This window comes from Triturus cristatus, chromosome 7 (genome assembly GCF_964204655.1).
Source record: "Triturus cristatus chromosome 7, aTriCri1.1, whole genome shotgun sequence".
Lineage (NCBI taxonomy): Eukaryota > Metazoa > Chordata > Amphibia > Caudata > Salamandridae > Triturus > Triturus cristatus.
The window spans coordinates 1876302034-1876323132 of NC_140590.1; the positions used below are offsets into that span (position 1 = coordinate 1876302034).

The following is a 21099-nucleotide window of genomic DNA, read 5'->3' on the forward strand; positions in this document are numbered from 1 at the left end:
TGAGATCGGTCAATTTAGTTATTGCAATTGTTGTTTACATAAGTGTTTTTTGACCGTTCTTTAAAAATATTGTATTTGTTTGACACCATCCATCAATGTCTGTCTGTTTCTTATATCTTTCCTGTTCATCAGCACCCAGGGGCAGACAGACAGGGAGTGGGGGTCCGGCGGGACAACAGTCCGAACAGCACCAGGAGGACACTAATGAGGGCTCCTCTGCTGGCCCCAGTAAGTCTTCTTGTTTTTAATAATATTTCTTATTCCATAACTTTTACTGCGTGTGGGGAATTGTCTGGAGTCTCACCATATGCACACCCTCTCTATCAGTGAGGCATGGAGATTATTATAGACTGTTATGTGCACCCCATCATTTCCCACTCATGCACAGATTGCACAATGCTGCTGTCAGCACTTTCTAAGTGGAGTTTCCTGCATCTGTATCTGTTATATAGATCCCTCCCTAGCGGCTCAAGACATGCAGCTCATACCCGAGTACCTCTCACTGCTTCCTGCTCCTCTGAGTATCCTGAGCATCAGTGGAGGCTCCGATGGCATCGAGGAGGGCTCCGAGAAGGAATCAGAGAAGGAATCAGATCTCTTCTACAGGTAATTCTGATGCATTATCCCAGGACACAGGGGATTAAACATCATCTTAAGGCAATGGTTAGTGTTATACAGTCTGGACAGGGGAGCTGAAGACCCCCCTCTTTTATCTAGTAGTGTGTCTGATGCAGTCTGAAGAGGGTACTGAGTTACTGTGACACACACAGGGAGTGACTGGCCAGTCTTTGTAGACACTGAGAGTCACAGACTTGTCATGGCACTGACTGATATTGACATGGTGCCAAAATATAGAGATGTTTGTAATATTAATCTGCTCATAGATCAACCCACAATAATGTCTAGAAAATTATTGTCAAGGTAAGTAGATGTGGGTTAGAGTAGTAAATATATACTTCCCTGTGTATGTTTACCTTGTATGTCGGTAGTTGACATTTCATGCAGGTCAATAATTCTATATTTGATATTTTAATAAACATCCACTGACAATCAGTGACTAGTCTTGGCACACAATAATACACCAACTCATTCATGGCACACACTGACAATCAATGGTCAGCATTTGCACTCACTGAGAGGCAATGGTCTGCATTGGTATTTACAGAGGAAATGGTCAGCATTAGTGCACACTGTGAGGGCATGATCAGCACTGACACACACTGATAGCCGATGGTCAGCATTGGCACACACTGAGAGGGTACGGTCAGCACTGACACACACCCAGAGGCTATGGTCAGCACTGACACACACCCAGAGGCTATGGTCAGCACTGACACACACCCAGAGGCTATGGTCAGCACAGATACACACCCATAGGCTATGGTCAGCACTAACACACAGAGAGGCTATGGTCAGCACTAACACACAGAGAGGCTATGGTCAGCACTGACATACACCCAGAGGCAATGGTCAGCACTGACACACACCAAGAGGCAATGGTCAGCACTGACACACACCGAGACGCTATCAGCAGCACTGACACACATCGAGAGGCTATGGTCAGCACTGACACACACCGAGAGGCTATGGTCAGCACTGACACACACCGAGACGCTATGGTCAACACTGACACACACCAGGAGGCTATGGTCAGCACTGACACACACAGAGGCTATGGTCAGCACTGACACACACCGAGAGGCTATGGTCAGCACTGACACACACCGAGAGACTATGGTCAGCACTGACACACATCGATAGGCTATGGTCAACACTGAAACACACTGAAAGGTGACGGTCAGCACTCAAATACACCAAGAGGTGATGGTCAGCACTGACACCCACCCAGAGGCTATGATCAGCACAGACATACACCAAGAGTCAATGGTCAGCACTGACACACACCCAGAGGCTATGGTCAGCACTGACATACACCAAGAGGCTATGGTCAGCACTGACACACACCCAGAGGCTATGGTCAGCACTGACACACACCCAGAGGCTATGGTCAGCACTGACATACACCAAGAGGCTATGGTCAGCACTGACACACACCGAGAGGCTATGGTCAGCACTGACACATTCTGAGAGGCTATGGTCAGCACTGACACACATCGATAGGCTATGGTCAACACTGAAACACACTGAAAGGTGATGGTCAGCACTGAAATACACCGAGAGGCGATGGTCAGCACTGACACATTCTGAGAGGCTATGGTGAGCTCTGGCATACACTAAGAGGCTGTACTCAGCATTGGTGCCCAGACATGCACACCAACACAGATTGTCCAGTTTTGAAAAACACCAAATCTCTCTGTTCAGCCTGGACACAAACTGAGTATCCGCATTAACATTTGACACACATTGACAAACACAGTTCAGCGTTTGCACGCACAATGAGCCACAGACCACAAATAATACATAGAGTGAGCCACAGTCCACACATGGTACATAGAGTGAGTCACATTCCACAAATGGCACATAGAGTAAATAACAGTCCACACATCGTACATAGAGTGAGCCACAGTCTACAAATGTTACATAGAGTGAATAACAGTCCACACATTGTACATAGAGTGAGCCACAGTCCACAAATGGTACACAGAGTGAGTCACAGTCCACATATGGTACATAGAGTGAGTCACAGTCCACGCATGGTACATAGAGTGACTCACAGTCCACGCATGGTACATAGAGTGAGTTACAGTCCACACATGGTACATAGAGTGAGTCACAGTCCACAAATGGTACATAGAGTCACAGTCCACAAATGGTACATAGAGTGAGCCACAGTCCACACATGGTACATATAGTGAATATCAGTCCACACATGGTACATAGAGTGAGTCACAGTCCACACATGGTACATAGAGTGAATAACAGTCCACACATCATACATAGAGTGAGCCACAGTCCACACATCGTACAGAGAGTGAGCCATAGTCCACAAATGGTACATAGAGTGAGCCACAGTCCACACATGATACATAGAGTGAGCCATAGTCCACAAATGGTACATAGAGTGAGCCACAGTCCACAAATGGTACATATAGTGAGTAACAGTCCACACATGGTACATAGAGTGAGCCACAGTCCACAAATAGTACATAGAGTGAATAACAGTCCACACATCGTACATAGAGTGAGCCACAGTCCACAAATGGTACATAGAGTGAGCCACAGTCCACCAATGGTACATAGAGAGAACCATAGTCCGCAAATGGTACATAGAGTGAACCATGGTCTACAAATGGTACATAGAGTGAGCCACAGTCCAAACATGGTACATAGAGTGAGCAACTGTCCACAAATGGTACGTAGAGTGAGCCACAGTCCAGCCTTACATATGATGTAAGAGGCAGCTGGATAAGGCTCATGCAGTGAGGCACAATACAGACTTGGCACATGCAGGAAGTTTCAGTCCAGATGTGGCATGCACTGAGGGTCACTAGCCAGCCTCTCCACCCACACAGAGTCACTGACATGTCTTGCATCAAACTGAGACTTACTTCCAGCCTTGGCAAACACACTAAGTGTCACTCTCATTTCCTCACAGATTTTTGGCTGGAGCCAGTACATGCTGATTAGTCTTGGTGCACACTCAGATTCATTGTTTAATCTTGGCACACACTGAGAGCCACTGGTCAATCTTGGCAAATAAGTAGAGCTATTTACCATCTTGCCATACATTGAGAGTCAGTGATCAGTCTTGGCACACGCTGAGAGTCAGTGATCAGTCTTGCCACACACTGAAACTCAGTGACCAGTCTTGGCACACACTGAAACTCAGTTACAAGTCTTGGCAAACATGGAGAGTCAAGGGCCAATTGTGGCACACACTGGGACTCAGTGACCCATCTTGGCACAAACCAAGACTTGGTGACCAGTCTTGGCACACACTGAGACTCAGTGACCAGTCTTGGAAAACACTGAGACTCAGTGACCAGTCTTCGTACCAACAAAGACTCAGTGGCCAGTCCTCATGCACACTGACATTCGTTGGAGTGACTTGACACACTAACTGAGGATATTACAAGCCATCTTATGATATGATATGTAAAGTTAAATGCAGGATTCTGTGTTTTCCTCTCCAGGTGGCCCGGAGATCCCTCGTCTAAGGAGGCAGGCGATAACCCTGGGAATGATGATTGCAGTCAACGTATTCATAACCATCGTGCTCTACCGTCTGGGTAAGAAGTGGAGTTGACTTTCAGACACCCTAAGACCCCCCAAGGCATGAGGAAGTGCCTCTCTGCATCAGACATGATTAGAAAAACTACAGATTAAAAGAAATAGAGGTTCCTGATCCTACATTGTAACCACAGAATTACAGTTAGTTGGTAGCCGTCAGCCTCAGCAGTAATGTCTGATTCAAAGTTTTGTCTTAAACATTGTTTAAAATATATATTCTGCTGGATGATGAAGATGGAGATGGTGATGAAAATGATGATGATTAAGTGTTCTGAGTGCTGAGAGTTACGGAAGGCTCCTGAAGGGGGCGCCCCGCTCACTGATGTCTGTTGACTGTCACTGGTGTGTCAGAAAGGTTTGCTGTGAAGAGCTGTGGCCGATGAGATGTACAAGTACTGTAAATAACTGCACTGACTCCGACTGACTGAAATAAGAGCTCCCACATTCTGTGGGGCCTGGCACAAATAATTCATCTTAGAACATACTTGATAAACTAAATTGTCTGACCAGCCAAAGGTTCTGGATTGGCTCTTATGAAATAGTACAAAACATTTGTTGAGTGTCAAATAAGCCCTCTCCAAGGATGTCTGGGGTTCACCAACCCCAAGAAAACAGTGGGGAAAGTGTGACAATGCAGAGAATGTTCAGCACAACTACCCTAAAATGATGCTGAGCTGCCTCAACATGTCATGAAATAACAGCCTTAGCAGCAAGTGCTCTCTGGCACCAAGGAGCAATGGTCAGACCACTTGGGCAGAGGGCAGAAGGGGCAGTGGTCCCCACTGGGGCAGAGGGCGAAAGGGGCAGTAGTCAGCCCACTGGGGCAGAGGGAGGAAGGGGCAGTAGTCAGTCCACTGGGGCAGAGGGCGGAAGGGGCAGTGGTCCACACTGGGGCAGAGGGCGGAAGGGGCAGTGGTCCCCACTGGGGCAGAGGGCGGAAGGGGCAGTGGTCCCCACTGGGGCAGAGGGCGGAAGGGGCAGTGGTCCCCACTGGGGCAGAGGGCGGAAGGGGCAGTGGTCCACACTGGCTTCAGTTCCAGAGTGGCCCTACTCCTGATCCTTAATGGGTGGATTTGCAAGAGAAATTGATCAAGATGATGTCCTTTTGAGTAGCAAACCTCTGAGAGATCTGAGCACCTGTGAAGGTAAGTCGATCTGGGGTCATGAGGGCACAGCCGGGGGCAGTTCTTAATTTGCAAAACAAATAAGAGCCAAAGACCTCTCCATAAGGGCACTGCAGATTGCCCCACCTATTGCCCCTGAAAACTCTGCCAATGACAGTACTAACCGAGCTACTAACCAGCACACTCCTACAAGCGTGACAATTCAGACTATTCCAGGCCCCAGAGCTAAAAGAATGGCTTGGGCAGCAGGAATGAGTCATTTATAATGTATGTTGATTTAATAAATATCTGTTCTTCTCATCTCTAACTTAGCAAACATCGCCACCATGTGGCAGCCTGTCATAAGTGCCCGTGTGGGCAATTAAGTGCCAGTGCTGAGCACCAGAACCCCCTGGCTCAAATTAGGCCCTTGGCAGGAGTAAGTACGCATTCTTGATACGCTTTCTCTGGGGCGGCTCAAGTGACACTGCTGGAGGCAGAGGCCTGAGAAGGACATTATGCAGCAGAGGGAAAGAGAGGGACAGAGACAGTGAGAGACAGAGACAGTGACATGAGGTGAGTGAGCTGAAGTGAGATGAAGTGACGGAGGCACATTTAAAGCTGACATTTGAGAGATAAGTCACATTGACACCTCCAGCGGACTCACGGATTGATTGTCACGCAGATAAGCAGAAATCAGGGGGAAGTCCAGAAACTGTAAGATACAAGCAAGATGGCACAGTGGGCATTGCAGGGCCCACACAAGCGCCACAGAAGCCTGACATGAGCCCCTGTGAGGCTGACATGATGAGCACTTCAGACTGACATGAGCTGGACATGAGTCTGATATGACATGGATGAGGTATACATGGTGCTTACAAGAGTATCAAACAAGGCTAACATGAGTTTAGTCACGCGGCCTCATCTGAAAACCAAGTAAGAGGCTGAGATAATGCTTACATGAGGCTAACATGAGGCTAACATGGGGATTACACAAAGCCATCATATGTTCCCCTGATGCCAACATACACTTCTAGACCCAGTGGTACCTAAAGTCAGACACATGGATGTGGACCATGTCTCCAAGTGCAGAACAGTTCACCGGTGCTTCCCATTGTCTTAAAAGGGTGACAGTAAGTTGACGAGAGGGAGAAATCAGGGGGGGTTCTATGTCAGAAAGCTTAATCAACAAGCACACAGGTGCATAGCATACCAACAATTACGTTAAAGGATATTATCCGCTGTTTGGGGAGTCACCTTGGGAAGCATGTCAGAGCCTGGGGAAAGAGTTCCGAGGTCACAGAATCCACATCTCCTGAGGGTTTGGAGTCATCTGTGTTAGAAGGAGGGCGGGGTCCTGGAACGCCACCACTGTCAGCAACACCATACATTGCTCCTGGATGACCTCCGCCAAGCTCGCAGAGCGGGCATGTGAAGAGCAGCTTATTAGTCCCTCTTTTTGTGTCTCTGTAGGTGTCCCCCAGTGAGCGCACTCCCCCTACTACACCAAGGCCATGATCAATTGTTGCCGGCCCCTGAATTTTAACCCAGGGCCCGATCAAGGAGATCAGTAAAGAAATGTATTTTACTATCTGCTTCCATACAGAAACGTGCCAGGAAGAGGCATCAATATTGAATGTTGACTTCTCTCAGCTTGCGTTTGACTGCAAGTAAAGCGGGACGTTTACATTGGACCGCCAGTGCATAGCCTGGGAAGATCATCACTTTGGCATTGTCAACTGGCAAATTGTGCTGCTTGTGGTCCTCACTCAAGACCACGCCTCTGTCTTTATAGTGGATAAGGCGAGCCACCAGTGGTCTAGGCAGGACACCCGGTGGGGTTCTCCTCGAATGGACCCTGTGAACCCGCTCCATTGAGAAGAATGATGAAAGTGCCTCAAAGGGAACAAAGGCAACAAAGCTGATAATTCAGGTTTAAAGATATGACTCTACTTCTCGTCCCTTCACGTTTTCAGGCAGGCCCATCAATCTTATGTTATTTCGCCGCGACCTGCCCTCAGCATCCTCCACATGCTCCTCAAGGGTGCAAACCTGCTCATGCAGTGTATGCAGGTGGACCTGCATGTCTTGGGTCTGCGGTTGGATAGTTGCCAGCTATTGTTACATTAAGTGGAGCCTGATGAAGAGTTTCCGATGATCGTCTCTCAGTAGCTGTGTTCTGTTGCTACTGCGTCTATTTTACACAGTCAGTATGCCCAAGAGAGGGACCATTGAATGGGGGAATAGGAACCCTAGGGGTCTCCAGGCGTCCCCTGCCCAGCGGTTTCTAGAAAGGTCTGCCCTGGAACAGCACATTTTCAGTGATAGGACACACAGCACAGTGTGCACTGTTTGTAATACGGGTCCAGAATGTCATTGGTTCAAGTTGCTTTTCAGACACCTATGATCTTCAAGAAAGAAAGCTGTACAGTGTCTTCACTCTTTTATTGGTGCGGATTTACATGTTTCACAAATTCTCAAAGTTTTCCAACAGTACTACTGGAAATGTTTTGTCAATTTTGAATTACGACCATGGAAGGGCATTTCAGCGTGTGTAATTGTACTTAGCATACAGTCCTGCATAGAAATATGCCCTGGCATGAGACCAGTTGGTCTCTCTTTATTTACCTTTAAAGGATTTTTTTCCCCTTGGTAAAGCCCCTTCACCCCACCAGTTTTGGATGTTTTCCCTTCCGTCACTGTGCAGGGAATGGATTTACTCCTGTCTGAACCATGGGGCAAATTTAATGTGTTTGACGGATGGTATTCTGTCTGTCAGTGTGGCGGAGGACAAAACGTCCTCCATCCTGATAGACTACTGTCTGTCAAACTTAGAGATGGACACCGGCCCAGCAGTCAAGCATCAAAGCCTTTCCGTTCAAGGTCAAAAGGTCTGGTGGACGGCTGCTGTGAGATTGAACTGCCGTCCACCAAACTTTTAACACTATTTTGTATTACAAAAAGAAACTTCTAAACTGGGAGTTTGTTTTTGAAAACACAAAAACTAAGGACCCCCATACCTTGGGAGTTTTGTCCTGGAGTGTGGGGGACATTATTGTTGTGTTCCATTCCTCACTGCCAGGTTGTTCCTGGTGGCAACTACACCGTAGGGCCCTCAGAGGAACTTTTCTATCAACTGAACCAACAGAGGCTTCATCCACGGACAATCTACGGTCCGCACATCTCCAAATTAGGCGCGCGGAAGGAGAGTTTGGCCTACGATAGAGGCCATGTGTGTGTATTTGAGCAAGTGTACTGTTGCTGCCTGACTTAGTCTCCTGTGATCATAACCAACAAATGTTTCATATCTTATTTAAAAGCAGAAAAAGACAGCTAAATTGAGAAATACTAATTCTTGTGATGGACAGGAAATTGACATAGGGTAATATTTACAATATTTTGGTGTAAGGCAGCGCCGCGAGCTTTCTAGCTGTGATGCCCTAAGTAAAAATAAAAGGGCAGGAATGCGCCATATCTACAAGATATGGGCATTCTTGTCCTTTCTGCCAGCGCGGGCGTACAACCTGCAGCCGAGCACCAAAGGAGGCACCTTTGCACCCTGGTACAAGGGTGTCCGTGTTGTTGGCATAATTGTTTTTGTGCAGGAAGGAACATCTAACTGCACAAAAACAATCAAAGGAGGTGTTCTCCTCGTTCTATGTGTGCTGGTAAGAGGAAACAAGCATTTGCAATGCAATCGGTCTCGCCTTTGGGACCTTATATGTATTTAGCTACGCAGCACATTAGCCTGGGTGCTGATACATCTAGGGGTCATGCATGGATTCCTATGAACCCCTAAGGCCAATCAAACCAGCCCTTGGAAAGAGACAAATAGGAATTAGAGTCCTTTACTTCTAGGGTCAGAGACTTGATAGAAAAGTACCGCATTTACAGCCTGCCTTCGCGAGGCCTCGAGCGAGACATGGTCTAATAGATGCTATCAATGTTTCAGAAGCAAAGGCTTGACTTGTGAGGACCACTATTGCAGCCAATTCTAGAGCAGTCACACAGTCCAATCAGAGGCAGGGGCCTGACTTTTGACTCAGTCGTTCCTGGTGCTACCACGATATCAGGAGCCTGACTTTTGACTGCCACTGCACAAGCCCTAACAGGAAGCTGGTCAAGCATGTCCTGCAACTGTCTCTTCCCAAGATCTGCTGGTCTTTCAGATCTACTTCTCAGACATACAAATCATTATGTAACAGCCCTATTAGAGGTGCTAGAATATTCACCTCTTACCACACAAGTCCACTTATGTGGCCGCACTAGAGTTGGGCTGTCCAGCCGCACTAGAGTTGGGCTGTCCAGCCGCACTAGAGTTGGGCTGTCCGGCCGCACTAGAGTTGGGCTGTCCGGCCGCACTAGAGTAGGGCTGTCCGGCCGCACTAGAGTTAGGCTGTCCAGCCACACTAGAGTTGGGCTGTCCGGCCGCACTAGAGTAGGGCTGTCCGGCCGCACTAGAGTTGGGCTGTCCGGCCGCACTAGAGTTGGGCTGTCCGGCCACATAAGAGTTGGGCTGTCCGGCCACACTAGAGTTGGGCTGTCCGCGGCCACACTAGAGTTGGGGTGTCCGGCCACACTAGAGTTGGGGTGTCCGGCCGCACTAGAGTTGGGGTGTCCAGCCGCACTAGAGTTGGGCTGTCCGGCCGCACTAGAGTTGGGCTGTCCGCAGCCACACTAGAGTTGGGCTGTCCGCGGCCACACTAGAGTTGGGCTGTCCGGCCACACTAGAGTTGGGCTGTCCGCGACCACACTAGAGTTGGGCTGTCCGCGACCACACTAGAGTTGTGCTGTCCGCGGCCACACTAGAGTTGGAGTGTCCGGCCACACTAGAGTTGGGGTGTCCGGCCACACTAGAGTTGGGCTGTCCGGCCACACTAGAGTTGGGCTGTCCGCGGCCACACTAGAGTTGGGGTGTCCGGCCGCACTAGAGTTGGGGTGTCCGGCCACACTAGAGTTGGGCTGTCCGGCCGCACTAGAGTTGGGCTGTCTGGCCACACTAGAGTTGGGCTGTCCGGCCACGCTAGAGTTGGGCTGTCCTGCCACACTAGAGTTGGGCTGTCCGGCCACACTAGAGTTGGGCTGTCCGCGGCCACACTAGAGTTGGGCTGTCCAGCCATACTAGAGTTGGAATGTCCGGCCATACTAGAGTTGGAATGTCCGGCCATACTAGAGTTGGGCTGTCCACGGCCACACTAGAGTTGGGCTGTCCGGGGCCACACTAGAGTTGGGCTGTCCGCGGGCACACTAGAGTTGGGCTGTCCGGCCACACTAGAGTTGGGCTGTCCACAGCCACACTAGCGATGGGCTGTCCGGGGCGACACTAGAGTTGGGCTGTCCAGCCATACTAGAGTTGGGCTGTCCACAGCCACACTACAGTTGGGGTGTCCGGCCGCACTAGAGTTGGGGTGTCCGGCCGCACTAGAGTTGAGGTGCCCGGCCGCACTAGAGTTGGGCTGTCCGCGGCCACACTAGAGTTGGGCTGTCCGGCCACACTAGAGTTGGGCTGTCCGCGGCCACACTAGAGTTGGGCTGTCCGGCCACACTAGAGCTGGGCTGTCCGCGGCCACACTAGAGTTGGGGTGTCCGGCCACACTAGAGTTCGGGTGTCCGGCCGCACTAGAGTTCGGGTGCCCTTCAAGATGCATCAAAATAGGTTTCAGGCATGAGAGGATTCAATGCCCCGTCTGCCACTATTCTCTCTTAGTCAATAATCAGGTGTGGACAACGGGGTTCATAAACATCCCCTGCTGAATCTTCGTTCCAAAGATACACGGATAATTCTTTACTTCCATACATTAGAGTGCATTTATCGAATGGCTTTGGAGTTAATACTGAAAGCACTGTACACATTGTGGTGGAGAAGCCCTGTGGAGATAGAGTACAGGTTGGGTACACTGCGGTTAGTACAGAAGGAGTACTGCACAGCTAGTCTACCATAGGGCCTGTGAAGCGTAAGTGTTGTTGTGGCAGCGAGTAAAAAACTAAAGGAGAAGCAATGGCCAGACAGAGAACAGGAAGAGTTAGTGGAGAGCATTTTAAAGAGAATGAAGAGGGAGAAGGGATGTGCACTCATTGAGCCGGGAAAACTCTGCAGACAGTGAATGGGGGAAAGTGCTGCGCACACAGCGGTCTGTGTAGAATGGCTGGACAGACAGTGAACGGGGAAAGTGCTGTGCACACAGCGGTCGGTGTGGAATGGCTGGACAGACAGTGAACGGGGGAAAGTGCTGTGCACTGAGCGGTCGGTGTAGAATGGCTGGACAGACAGTGAACGGGGGAAAGTGCTGTGCACTGAGCGGTCTGTGTAGAATGGCTGGACAGACAGTGAACGGGGAAAGTGCTGTGCACACAGGGGTCTGTATAGAATGGCTGGACAGACAGTGAACGGGGGAAAGTGCTGTGCACTGAGCGGTCGGTGTAGAATGGCTGGACAGACAGTGAACAGGGAAAGTGCTGCGCACACAGCAGTCTGTGTAGAGTGGCTGGACTGAGAGTGAAGGGGGAAAGTGCTGTGCACTCAGCGGTCTGTGTAGAATGGCTGGACAGACAGTGAACAGGGAAAGTGCTGTGCACTCAGCGGTCTGTGTAGAATGGCTGGACAGACAGTGAACGGGGGAAAGTGCTGTGCACTGAGCGTCTGTGTAGAATGGCTGGACAGACAGTGAACGGGGGAAAGTGCTGTGCACTGAGCGGTCGGTGTAGAATGGCTGGACAGACAGTGAACAGGGAAAGTGCTGCGCACACAGCAGTCTGTGTAGAGTGGCTGGACTGAGAGTGAAGGGGGAAAGTGCTGTGCACTCAGCGGTCTGTGTAGAATGGCTGGACAGACAGTGAACAGGGAAAGTGCTGTGCACTCAGCGGTCTGTGTAGAATGGCTGGACAGACAGTGAACGGGGGAAAGTGCTGTGCACTGAGCGGTCTGTGTAGAATGGCTGGACAGACAGTGAAGGGGGAAAGTGCTGTGCACACAGCGGTCTGTGTAGAATGGCAGGACAGACAGTGAACGGGGGAAAGTGCTGTGCACTAAGTGGTCTGTGTAGAATGGCTGGACAGACAGTGAACAGGGAAAGTGCTGCGCACACAGCAGTCTGTGTAGAGTGGCTGGACTGAGAGTGAAGGGGGAAAGTGCTGTGCACTCAGCGGTCTGTGTAGAATGGCTGGACATACAGTGAACGGGTTATTAAACTATGCCTTACAGAAATGGGAAATAAAGTTGCACCGTAGTTTAGCAAAACTATCTGTAGCCTTCATTTTTCCAAGTTGTAAATATTTTTGGAAACATTTTATTTGCAAAGAATACTAAATGCACAATAGTTTAGCAGGTCTGTATGGACCTTCATTCATGGTTTCAAGTTGCAGAATCTTTGGGGTATATTTTATGTTAAATGCAATAACCAATCGGGTTTTCTTTCTTCTGCACTTCCTTGGATACTGTCAAGGTGTGCTGTGGGAGGCATTAAACATCCTAATAGTTTTATTTTGCAAACATGGCTAATATTTCTATTCTGGAGCTGCTCTTAGCAAAGCAAGCTGAACTTCCGCATTACTGTATTTTCTAAGAACACCTGCAGTAAAGTTTAGTTTAATGGTCTATACAAGTTTGACCATCTTGCACATTGAGGCACTTGAATCTGTCATTCCAGCAGCAGAAAATCCTTTTTTCCCACATCTGTACTGTGGTGCTGTACATTGGCAGCCAAAGGGCTTGTGCCACGGGGGGGGGGGGGGGGGGGCGCATCTGCTGGTCCAACAATAGACATGGAGACTTCATGTTCCTGGCCCCAAACGCTGCATCCTGGGCATCGGAAGAGAGGGGTCCCTGCCAGCTCTGCGGCTTTGCCACGGATGCCCATCAACGGATAATGAGGAGGGACAGCCATTGAGAGCCGAGGCTTCGGTTTACTTAGTGACTGAGGGGGGGCACCGGGAGTCAGTTTTAGGGACCTGGTCTACAGTCTCATCATCAGACTTTGAGCCAGAGCAAGTGATAAAGGCAGAACAAGCATTTGCAATGCAATAGGTCTCGCATTTATACGAGTTTGAGCTATTGGTATTGTAAATGACAATGCCTTTTATTTATGTTTTAAAAACCCACACATAAATAAAAGGCATTGCCATTTACAGTGCCAATAGCTCAAACTCTTAACAACTGCGAGACCTATTGCATTGCAAATGCTTGTTATGGTGAGTTCATGTTTACTATGCGAGCAAAATAGTGAGTAAAGCATTCTGCACTTGCATTTTTACATGTAAATGTTTGTGTAAGCAAAATGTAAAATGAAAACTAGCAAAGGCATTGAATTAACTTTAGACGTTGTTTAAGAAAAAAAGAAAGGATAAAAAAAACAGTGTGCCACTAAGTCTGGAGTGGCCTAACAGTTTAAATTGTTTAGGAATCTGCTGTGAAAGGAAACAGCAATCCTACAATAAACTGAAAGTTAGCCTCCTGATTGAGATAGTTATCAGTGTTGCCGTGGCAGCCTTTCAGCTGAATGTGTTTGAAAAGCGTTCACACCTTGGTTTCGGAAGAAGACCGAATGATGCGCCAAGAAGTCTGGAGTGGTGTGAAACGTTTGAATAGTTTGTAGATGTGTTTGATGTGGAGTCTGCAGTGGTACAATACAGAGAAACGTCGCCTCTTGGTTAAGATCGTTATCACTGGTAGGAGCTGTATATGCGGCTTTCATCAACTTGTACATATTGATGGAAACAACAAGGTAGGGTAATGAAGGGGGGGGGGGGGTTAGCGTGTTCTTTCCTGCTCCAGATCCAATCTCTGGAGAGTGAAATGGAAGGGATCAGGTGGGGGAGGGACCTGGTATTTTAACAGAAATTAAAGGGGATTTTAAGCCTCCCTGTTGCCTAAAAGGAGCCCGTAACCCATTAAAGCAGATTAGGATTATTTGAGCAGCTCTTTCATTTGAGCATACAGTGTCCTCGAGAGGTGGAAATGGTTGTTAAAGTGACATAAAGACACCACTCAAAGCAGCTGACTATCTGCGGACCGGGTGAGGCGGATGGTAGAGCTTGGGAGCCAAGTTTTAGGAGGGCTGCTTGGAGCATGGACAGACCCCTGAAGGAGTGTTTTTGCTGCGTTTGTGCTGGGAGGGTGGGGGAGGGTTTATAACGCGAATGGAAGCAAAGTTCCAGAAGGCCTGTGCGGAGCATTGAGACCACCAGAGGGCTGTTTCTGCTGTATTACAGGCATTTCTTTGGTGGTGGGAGGGAAGGCACCCCACAGTGAGATGCAGTGTTGAAAGTGCAAGTTAAAGATAAAAGCATGCTGCTTGTGAAGCGCCTACAACACACAGCAGTATTGTGGCGCTTTACAAATGAAGTGCGTACCTTAATCTCATACCAAACATGAGCAGTGTTTCTAATCTAGTCAAGTCCTCTTCCTTTCGCTATAAATCATCACAGAACAGAAATATCCAAAGCATTCGAGGGCTGTTATAGGACCTCACTGCTTGCACTTCTCTCACAAACACTGAAACACGATGTCACATTATCCGGTGGGTAAAATTAAAAATATAAGTATATTTATTCTGAGCTCCGAATTAATTAATAAATAAAATTACCAACTGGAAATGCGGGGATTGAACCCGGGGCATCATTCAAACAACGCATGCGCTCTAACACGGAGCTACGTACCCTGGCTTACGAAACTCTCTCCTATAGGTTATGATATAGCAAACAAGCGCCCCGTGTTGGAACGGTACGACTCTCCCTTTAGGGTAGGTAACACAATTGCACGCTCCTTGCATTCAAAGTGAACAAAGTCCGACACTCCTGCCCCAACCCTTCTCACCAAGGAGCCAAACTCACACTTCCAGTAACCGCAACAGAGTCTCGGCACCACGAATCCGCCTCCCAGTACCAGCTGCACACAGAAAGCTACTCATGTTATCACAGTGCCAGAAGGCCTACACTCCACTAGTAACTCCACCAACAATACGTGCTGGATTTATTGTACACGCAAGAGCATTTTGTCTCGTTCATATCACAAATAATTACCCTGACACTTCTGTCACAGGTCACGTCAAGATGCCTAACACGCAGCTTTCAGATTTCAGAATGAAACCACACGTTTGATTTGTTGTGTTTTAGTTAAAGGTGAGATATGTGGCGTAATAAACGTTCAAGGGTTCGATTCCTGGATATCTCTTTTTTTATTCTAGCGTGATCTTGGATTTTATTTTGTAATTTGGTTACAGTACGTAACCCACCTGGGCCGGCATTCTTCACCTCGGGCATTAGAAAATATTTGCGTATCGGCTAATTTTCTTTCCCTTCCACAAAATGTAACTGTGATTGCTGCATCCTACATGAAGGGTCAAGGGGGTTGGCACGTGCGCCTCATTTAGTGCAGGTGATTGGCACGTGACGTACAAAATAACCTCGCGAGCTAATTTTGTACGGGCTGGAGTGACGCGAGAAATTAAAGCAAGGCTCCCATGGTCTTGTATGTGCAGTTGCGTTGGCGGTGGCCTAAAATGATAGAAAAATAAAACTGTGCAGTTAGCAATTAAACGATTTTCAGCGTGACAGCAGACTTTGACTGTAACAAATTTACACCTGCACTAGCTTGTGGTTGCGCAAAATTGACAAAGTAGTCTAATTTCACGATAATAATGTTTAAAATGGCCAGATTTTAAGTGATGTTTTATACGGTGGTTGAAAATAAACACAGATGACGACATATGCTACTTTGCTAGTAGGGTTGAAATCGCAATAACGAGCTGGCTGGAATAGTTGTAAATATGTCTTCTTGTTGTCTTCTGGGCTAGATATGTAGGAATGCTGAAAAGTAGTTGTGGAACAAGTGAAAAGCCCGCTGCGCTTATCTGTTATGGATAAGGATGCTTTTATTGCGTCCCGTCTTGTAAACGTCAAGGCACTCCAGGAAGCGGCGGACAGGCCCTGGTGCGGGGATATCTCGCTTTACGTTGCCAAGAGGCGACAGCGGGGCTTTTAGCTCCCACTCGAGGCTGAGAGAACTTGGCAGGCCTGGGAGGGAGGGCGCGGAGGCAGTTACTAATGGAGGCGCTAACTTACACCCCTCAGCGCGAGGCATTGGCCATATCGTACACAAGTGGAAAGTGACATTGCAGATAGCTGCCTGGCGTTTGACGTGTCTGGTAGGCGCTGCAGGCCAGGCGTAAGCGCTTCATGAAATCAGGTGTAAAAGTCATGCTGGGATCGTGAGCTCAAGTGGCAGAGAGGAGTGTCTTACATGTTAGGAACTGCTGCACGAAATATGTACTACAGACAGTAAACAAATCAGATGTCACACTGGATTTTACTCTATAAAACAAATGACGGAACACGCATGATTTTACCGGAGCTCGCGGCACCATACAAAGTACTTCAGAAATATGCCAGCCACGTTAAAGAGAGAGAAACGCTTTCCATTAAAACTGCAGCAATGGAGGCCTGATTAGCATTTACAGAGGTTCATGCGATGAAGCCGAGAGGAAGGAGGCACTTTCCGTTTCGAGAGGCGTCTGCTAAATAAAGCGCGGCCGGGTGGCAGGCGAAAGTGAAAGTAGTTTTGGAAGTGCAAACAGTGGCTTTTCAGGCCGCCAAATGGTGCGCGCGCCCGGGGCACATGCACTGTACTTGGAGGCCTGAAAAGCCACTGTTTGCACTTCCAAAACTCGCTTACTATAAGTCTCGCCAGAGCAGCGCTAAAGCGCTGTCTCAGGCGAGACCTAAAAAGCAGGAAGAGAAAAACAGGAAGCAAAACAGGTTTGAAAAACAAACCGCGAGAGGGACATCCAGGGACTGGCAGTCCTGCAAACAGAAAGATGTCACTCCTGGGTCCTGTAAACTGGAGGTCAGTGAGAGGCAGCAAAAAAGGGGTGGAGTCACAAAGAGCAGAGAGAGACAATTATGTATTTGGAAAAAAGCTGCCCCAAAGAAACTGGTCACAAGGACAAATGTAAAAGTAAATCCTTTCTGACTTACTTAATTGCAATTTAAAATATCTAATGGGGTTAAGACCTACTGCAGAGACCTGTAAGAGGTTAATGAGTCCAAATGAAGCGGCCCGAAGACTGCAAAGGGACACATTGAGAGCCACAGCGCTTTTTCCTCAAACTTTTATTATTCTAAGGTTGCTGAAAAGGGTTCTTTTGGTTAATAATTAACATATTAGTAAGTGATATATAAATAGTCATTAGTGCATTTAAACATTTAGATAAGTGCACTTGACATTCCTATAGAAAATAAATATCTCTCGCATACCAAGCTCAGAACTTTCAAAAAACTGTAGCCTGATCAGTTTATCTCTTAATGATAATGACTGAAAAGCAAAAAGCTGAAGGTCTTTGGTGACATTGGCACCAAGGTGCAGCTCTGGCTAGAGCCCGGCAAGGTAAAGACTCAAACAAAATATTTGGTAATGGCCCTTTAAGTGTGGCATTTGAGTTGGGTTCGACTAGAACTGAACACAAGAGACTTCCCTCACTTCTTGTAGGTTGCTGCTCTCAGCACAAAGCAAGCAAAGTGCAGGCACTGCCAGACATGTCTAGGAGTCAACAAATTGCACAGGAACAAAGTCAGCACATTACACTATGGCAGGCACAAAACCAGCGCAGTGAAAGCTGCCGGACACACTACCCAGCTAGATTCCATCTTTTCAAGCAACATAGATGAAATATAGGTTGGTGGAAAAAAGAAGCATGATGTGGAATCAGAAATAGGCAATCTTGTTCAATAACAACGCCAACAATCAATCGGCTGCAATTTGCAAGCTCTTGGGGGAAAGATTGGGTGGCTGCACTTACACCTATTAATGTTTAACAAATTAAGCACTGTTGACAGCCCTGAAATGTTGTGTACAGCGGACGCAACCATGTTACCTTTGGCAGTGGGGAAGACCGTGGGCACGTAGCCTTGTCTTCCCCCCCCTGTAAGCGTAAGCGGAGTGGGCTGGGCTGGCGTACACAAGTCCAGCGCAGGAGTGTGAATATATAGCCCAGGGATCCGGGCGTGGTTCAGATTTGGACTGGCCACCAAAGTAACTACTGCGTGTGTCTCTGTGTTTGCCCTACCCCTGCCATAGGCCACACACGTGGCCAGCAACCTGCAAAGGCCAACACTACACTGGAGACGAGGTGGCTACGTCCCATGCCAACCCCGCGCACATCTTGTCATCGCCTGCAGGGCTTTGTCTGTCCGGAGAGCCGCTGTGACCGGTGGTGCCTGCGCAATTCTGTGCACCTGCTGCACCCCCAGACCGCTGGCCCCTAGAGCCGACCACCCAGGCCACACTGCTCACCTGCTGCCACCGGCATGTCTCCAGGAGGGCCCACCACGTGCTGGTGCATGCTTCAAGCCTAAGCCCGAGGCCTGCGACCTTGGCAGGTCCCTCAGCCGGTCGCTGGCTTCCGCGCCACAGGCCCCAGCGCACCACGCAGCCCCGCCCCATGGAGTCCTGGCCACGCTGCCCGTTGCTTCAGGCCTACACTGCAGTCCAGCAGCTAACAGACAAATCCGTTCCAGTGCGGCCCACCCGGATGGCACAGTGTCCAGCCCACAGGCCTACGCATCACCACAGGCTGCACACCCGTTCAGCTCTTCAGGTGCCCCTACCTCAATCAATCAATCATAGCATTTGTAAAGCGCACTACCTACCCGTGAGGGTCTCAAGGCGCTAAGGGGGGGGAGTGCTGCTACTGTTCGAAGAACCAGGTCTTGAGGAGTGTTCTGAAGGTCAGTAGGTCTTGGGTCTGCCGTAGGCGGATGGGGAGGGTGTTCCATGTCTTGGCGGCGAGGTGGGAGAATGATCTGCCGCCGCCGGTCACTCTTTGGATGCGGGGGACAGAGGCGAGGGCGCAGTATGTGGAGCAGAGCTGGCGGGTGGGGGTGTAGAAGCTGAGTCGGCTGTTGAGGTACGCTGGTCTGGTCTTGTGGAGTGCCTTGTGTGCGTGGGTGAGGAGCTTGAAGGTTATCCTCTTGTTGACGGGGAGCCAGTGCAGGTCTCTCAGGTGGGTTGTGATGTGGCTGCGGCGAGGGATGTCAAGGATCAGGCGTGCGGAGGCATTCTGGATGTGTTGGAGCCGTTTCAGGTGTTTGGCCGAGGCTCCTGCGTTGAGGGCGTTTCCGTAGTCCAGTCTGCTGTTGACGAGGGCCTGGGTGACCATCCTTCTTGTTTCGGTGGGGATCCACTTGTAGATCCTGCGGAGCATGCAGAGGGTGTTGAAGCAGAAGGAAGAGACGGCGTTGACCTGCTTCGTCATGGAGAGGGTGGAGTCGAGGATGACCCCTAGGTTGCGTGCATGGTTGGTGGGCGTTGGGGCTGTTCCTAGTGCAGTCGGCCACCAGGAATTGTCCCAGGCCGAGGGGGTGTATCCGAGGATGAGGACCTCTGTCTTGTCTGAGTTCAGCTTCAGTCGGCTGTTCCTCATCCAATTGGCGATGGCCTTTGTTGTAGATTACTTCTTAGCTTTTCTCTACTGCACAGCTCTGTTGGTGATGGAATGTTGCATGACATCATGGAATGCCTGGGTGCCTCTCTGGAGAGGAGTTTGGCAGTTGGTGTACTCAGGCTGAGCTGAATGGAGCTTGCTCCTGGTGGGGCTATTCTTGTACTATCTAACTTCCTCCTGTTATCCTGACCACCTGTGATGGAACTAGGCTACCATTAAAGAAGTATCTTACATGAACCAATGGACCCCTGTACTTCTTTATAACATTTTGGCGACGATCTTAAGGACTGACGTGTGCACTAAGGAGTAAGGACTTCTAGGAACTAAGGAATCGTAAGAAAAGGATCTAAGGAGTTTAAGGACTTTCAAGATGTCAATTGGAACGCAAAAGTAACGCCCTGGTCAGCCCCACCAGTGTCCTCTATCATCTGGACAGCCTGCAGCCTGGGCGTTAGTTTCTAAAAGTTCACTGCTGGCTTCTGAAAGACTTCAGCCACTCTCTATGAGGTACAACAGGCACAGCATGGATTTATCTAGAGCTTCCAACAGGGCATTGCAGTGTGCTCAAACGGCGTGCTTCATAGACTGGTGAAGGTGGTTCTAATCGGTTAAGTTGGCAGTGTATTCATTTGTGAGCTACTACAGACGACACTCTTTGTGGGTGTGTTTCGTTCTGTGTACTTTTGTGGAGTCTGACTTCACGAAACTGTCTTTGGAGTTTCTCTGGATGAACTGCCGATTGGTGACTTGAGGAACGGCACCTGTACATTTTGCTGGCAGAGACTGAGTATTTTCGGTGCGCGCACGTAAGTGTGGTGCTAGAGGGTCTAAGTTGGTGTAAACTGCCCAGTCAGCGCGCAAGAAAATTAAAAGAGAGCATCTTGTTGGCATACCTGAAGCAGTTCCTGATAGTGGCAGTTATTTCGCGAGGAGGTCCGTTGCCTGCGATCTCTCGTCTTGTTCTGGTGACATCATCGAATTTTCGGTGGTGACAGCGGTGTCTCGCAGGTACAGCGTTCTACGTTCTTTCTGTTCCGTGTTGTCAGACGTTCCACGTCATCCACGTCCTCACGCGATTACATAGTCGCTGCCATCTTGAGGGTTGTCATGGTTACCGGATTTGTGCCTCACTTCATTTTAGAGCCTGCGAGTCCTGTGGTTACCGGAATTGTGCCTCACTTCATTTTCGAGCCTGCGAGTCCTGTGAGTCCCGTGATTTATTGGAGTTCGTGAGATGTGTACATTTGGTGCTTGTGGTCAGCACGCGCTCAGCGATTCACACGCTTTGAAGTTTTCACGTTAATTCACTGGGTACAGCCAAGGAGCTCAGAAGATTCGAGCTGAGAAGTGATATTCACGTGCGGTGACTT

At 48.9% G+C, this 21099-nt stretch overlaps 1 protein-coding gene across 1 annotated transcript in view; it reads left to right on the forward strand.

Annotated features, from left to right (window-relative positions):
- The first annotated feature begins 521 nt into the window (after positions 1-521).
- LOC146813582 (butyrophilin subfamily 2 member A2-like) overlaps positions 522-21099 on the forward strand; it is a 105677-nt gene continuing 85099 nt past the window's right edge. The window contains exons 1-2 of the mRNA XM_085614776.1: positions 522-606; positions 4095-4190. Of these exons, the coding sequence (XP_085470902.1) occupies positions 549-606; positions 4095-4190 (154 nt within the window). The 5' untranslated portion in view covers positions 522-548. The remainder of the gene's footprint in view (positions 607-4094; positions 4191-21099) is intronic.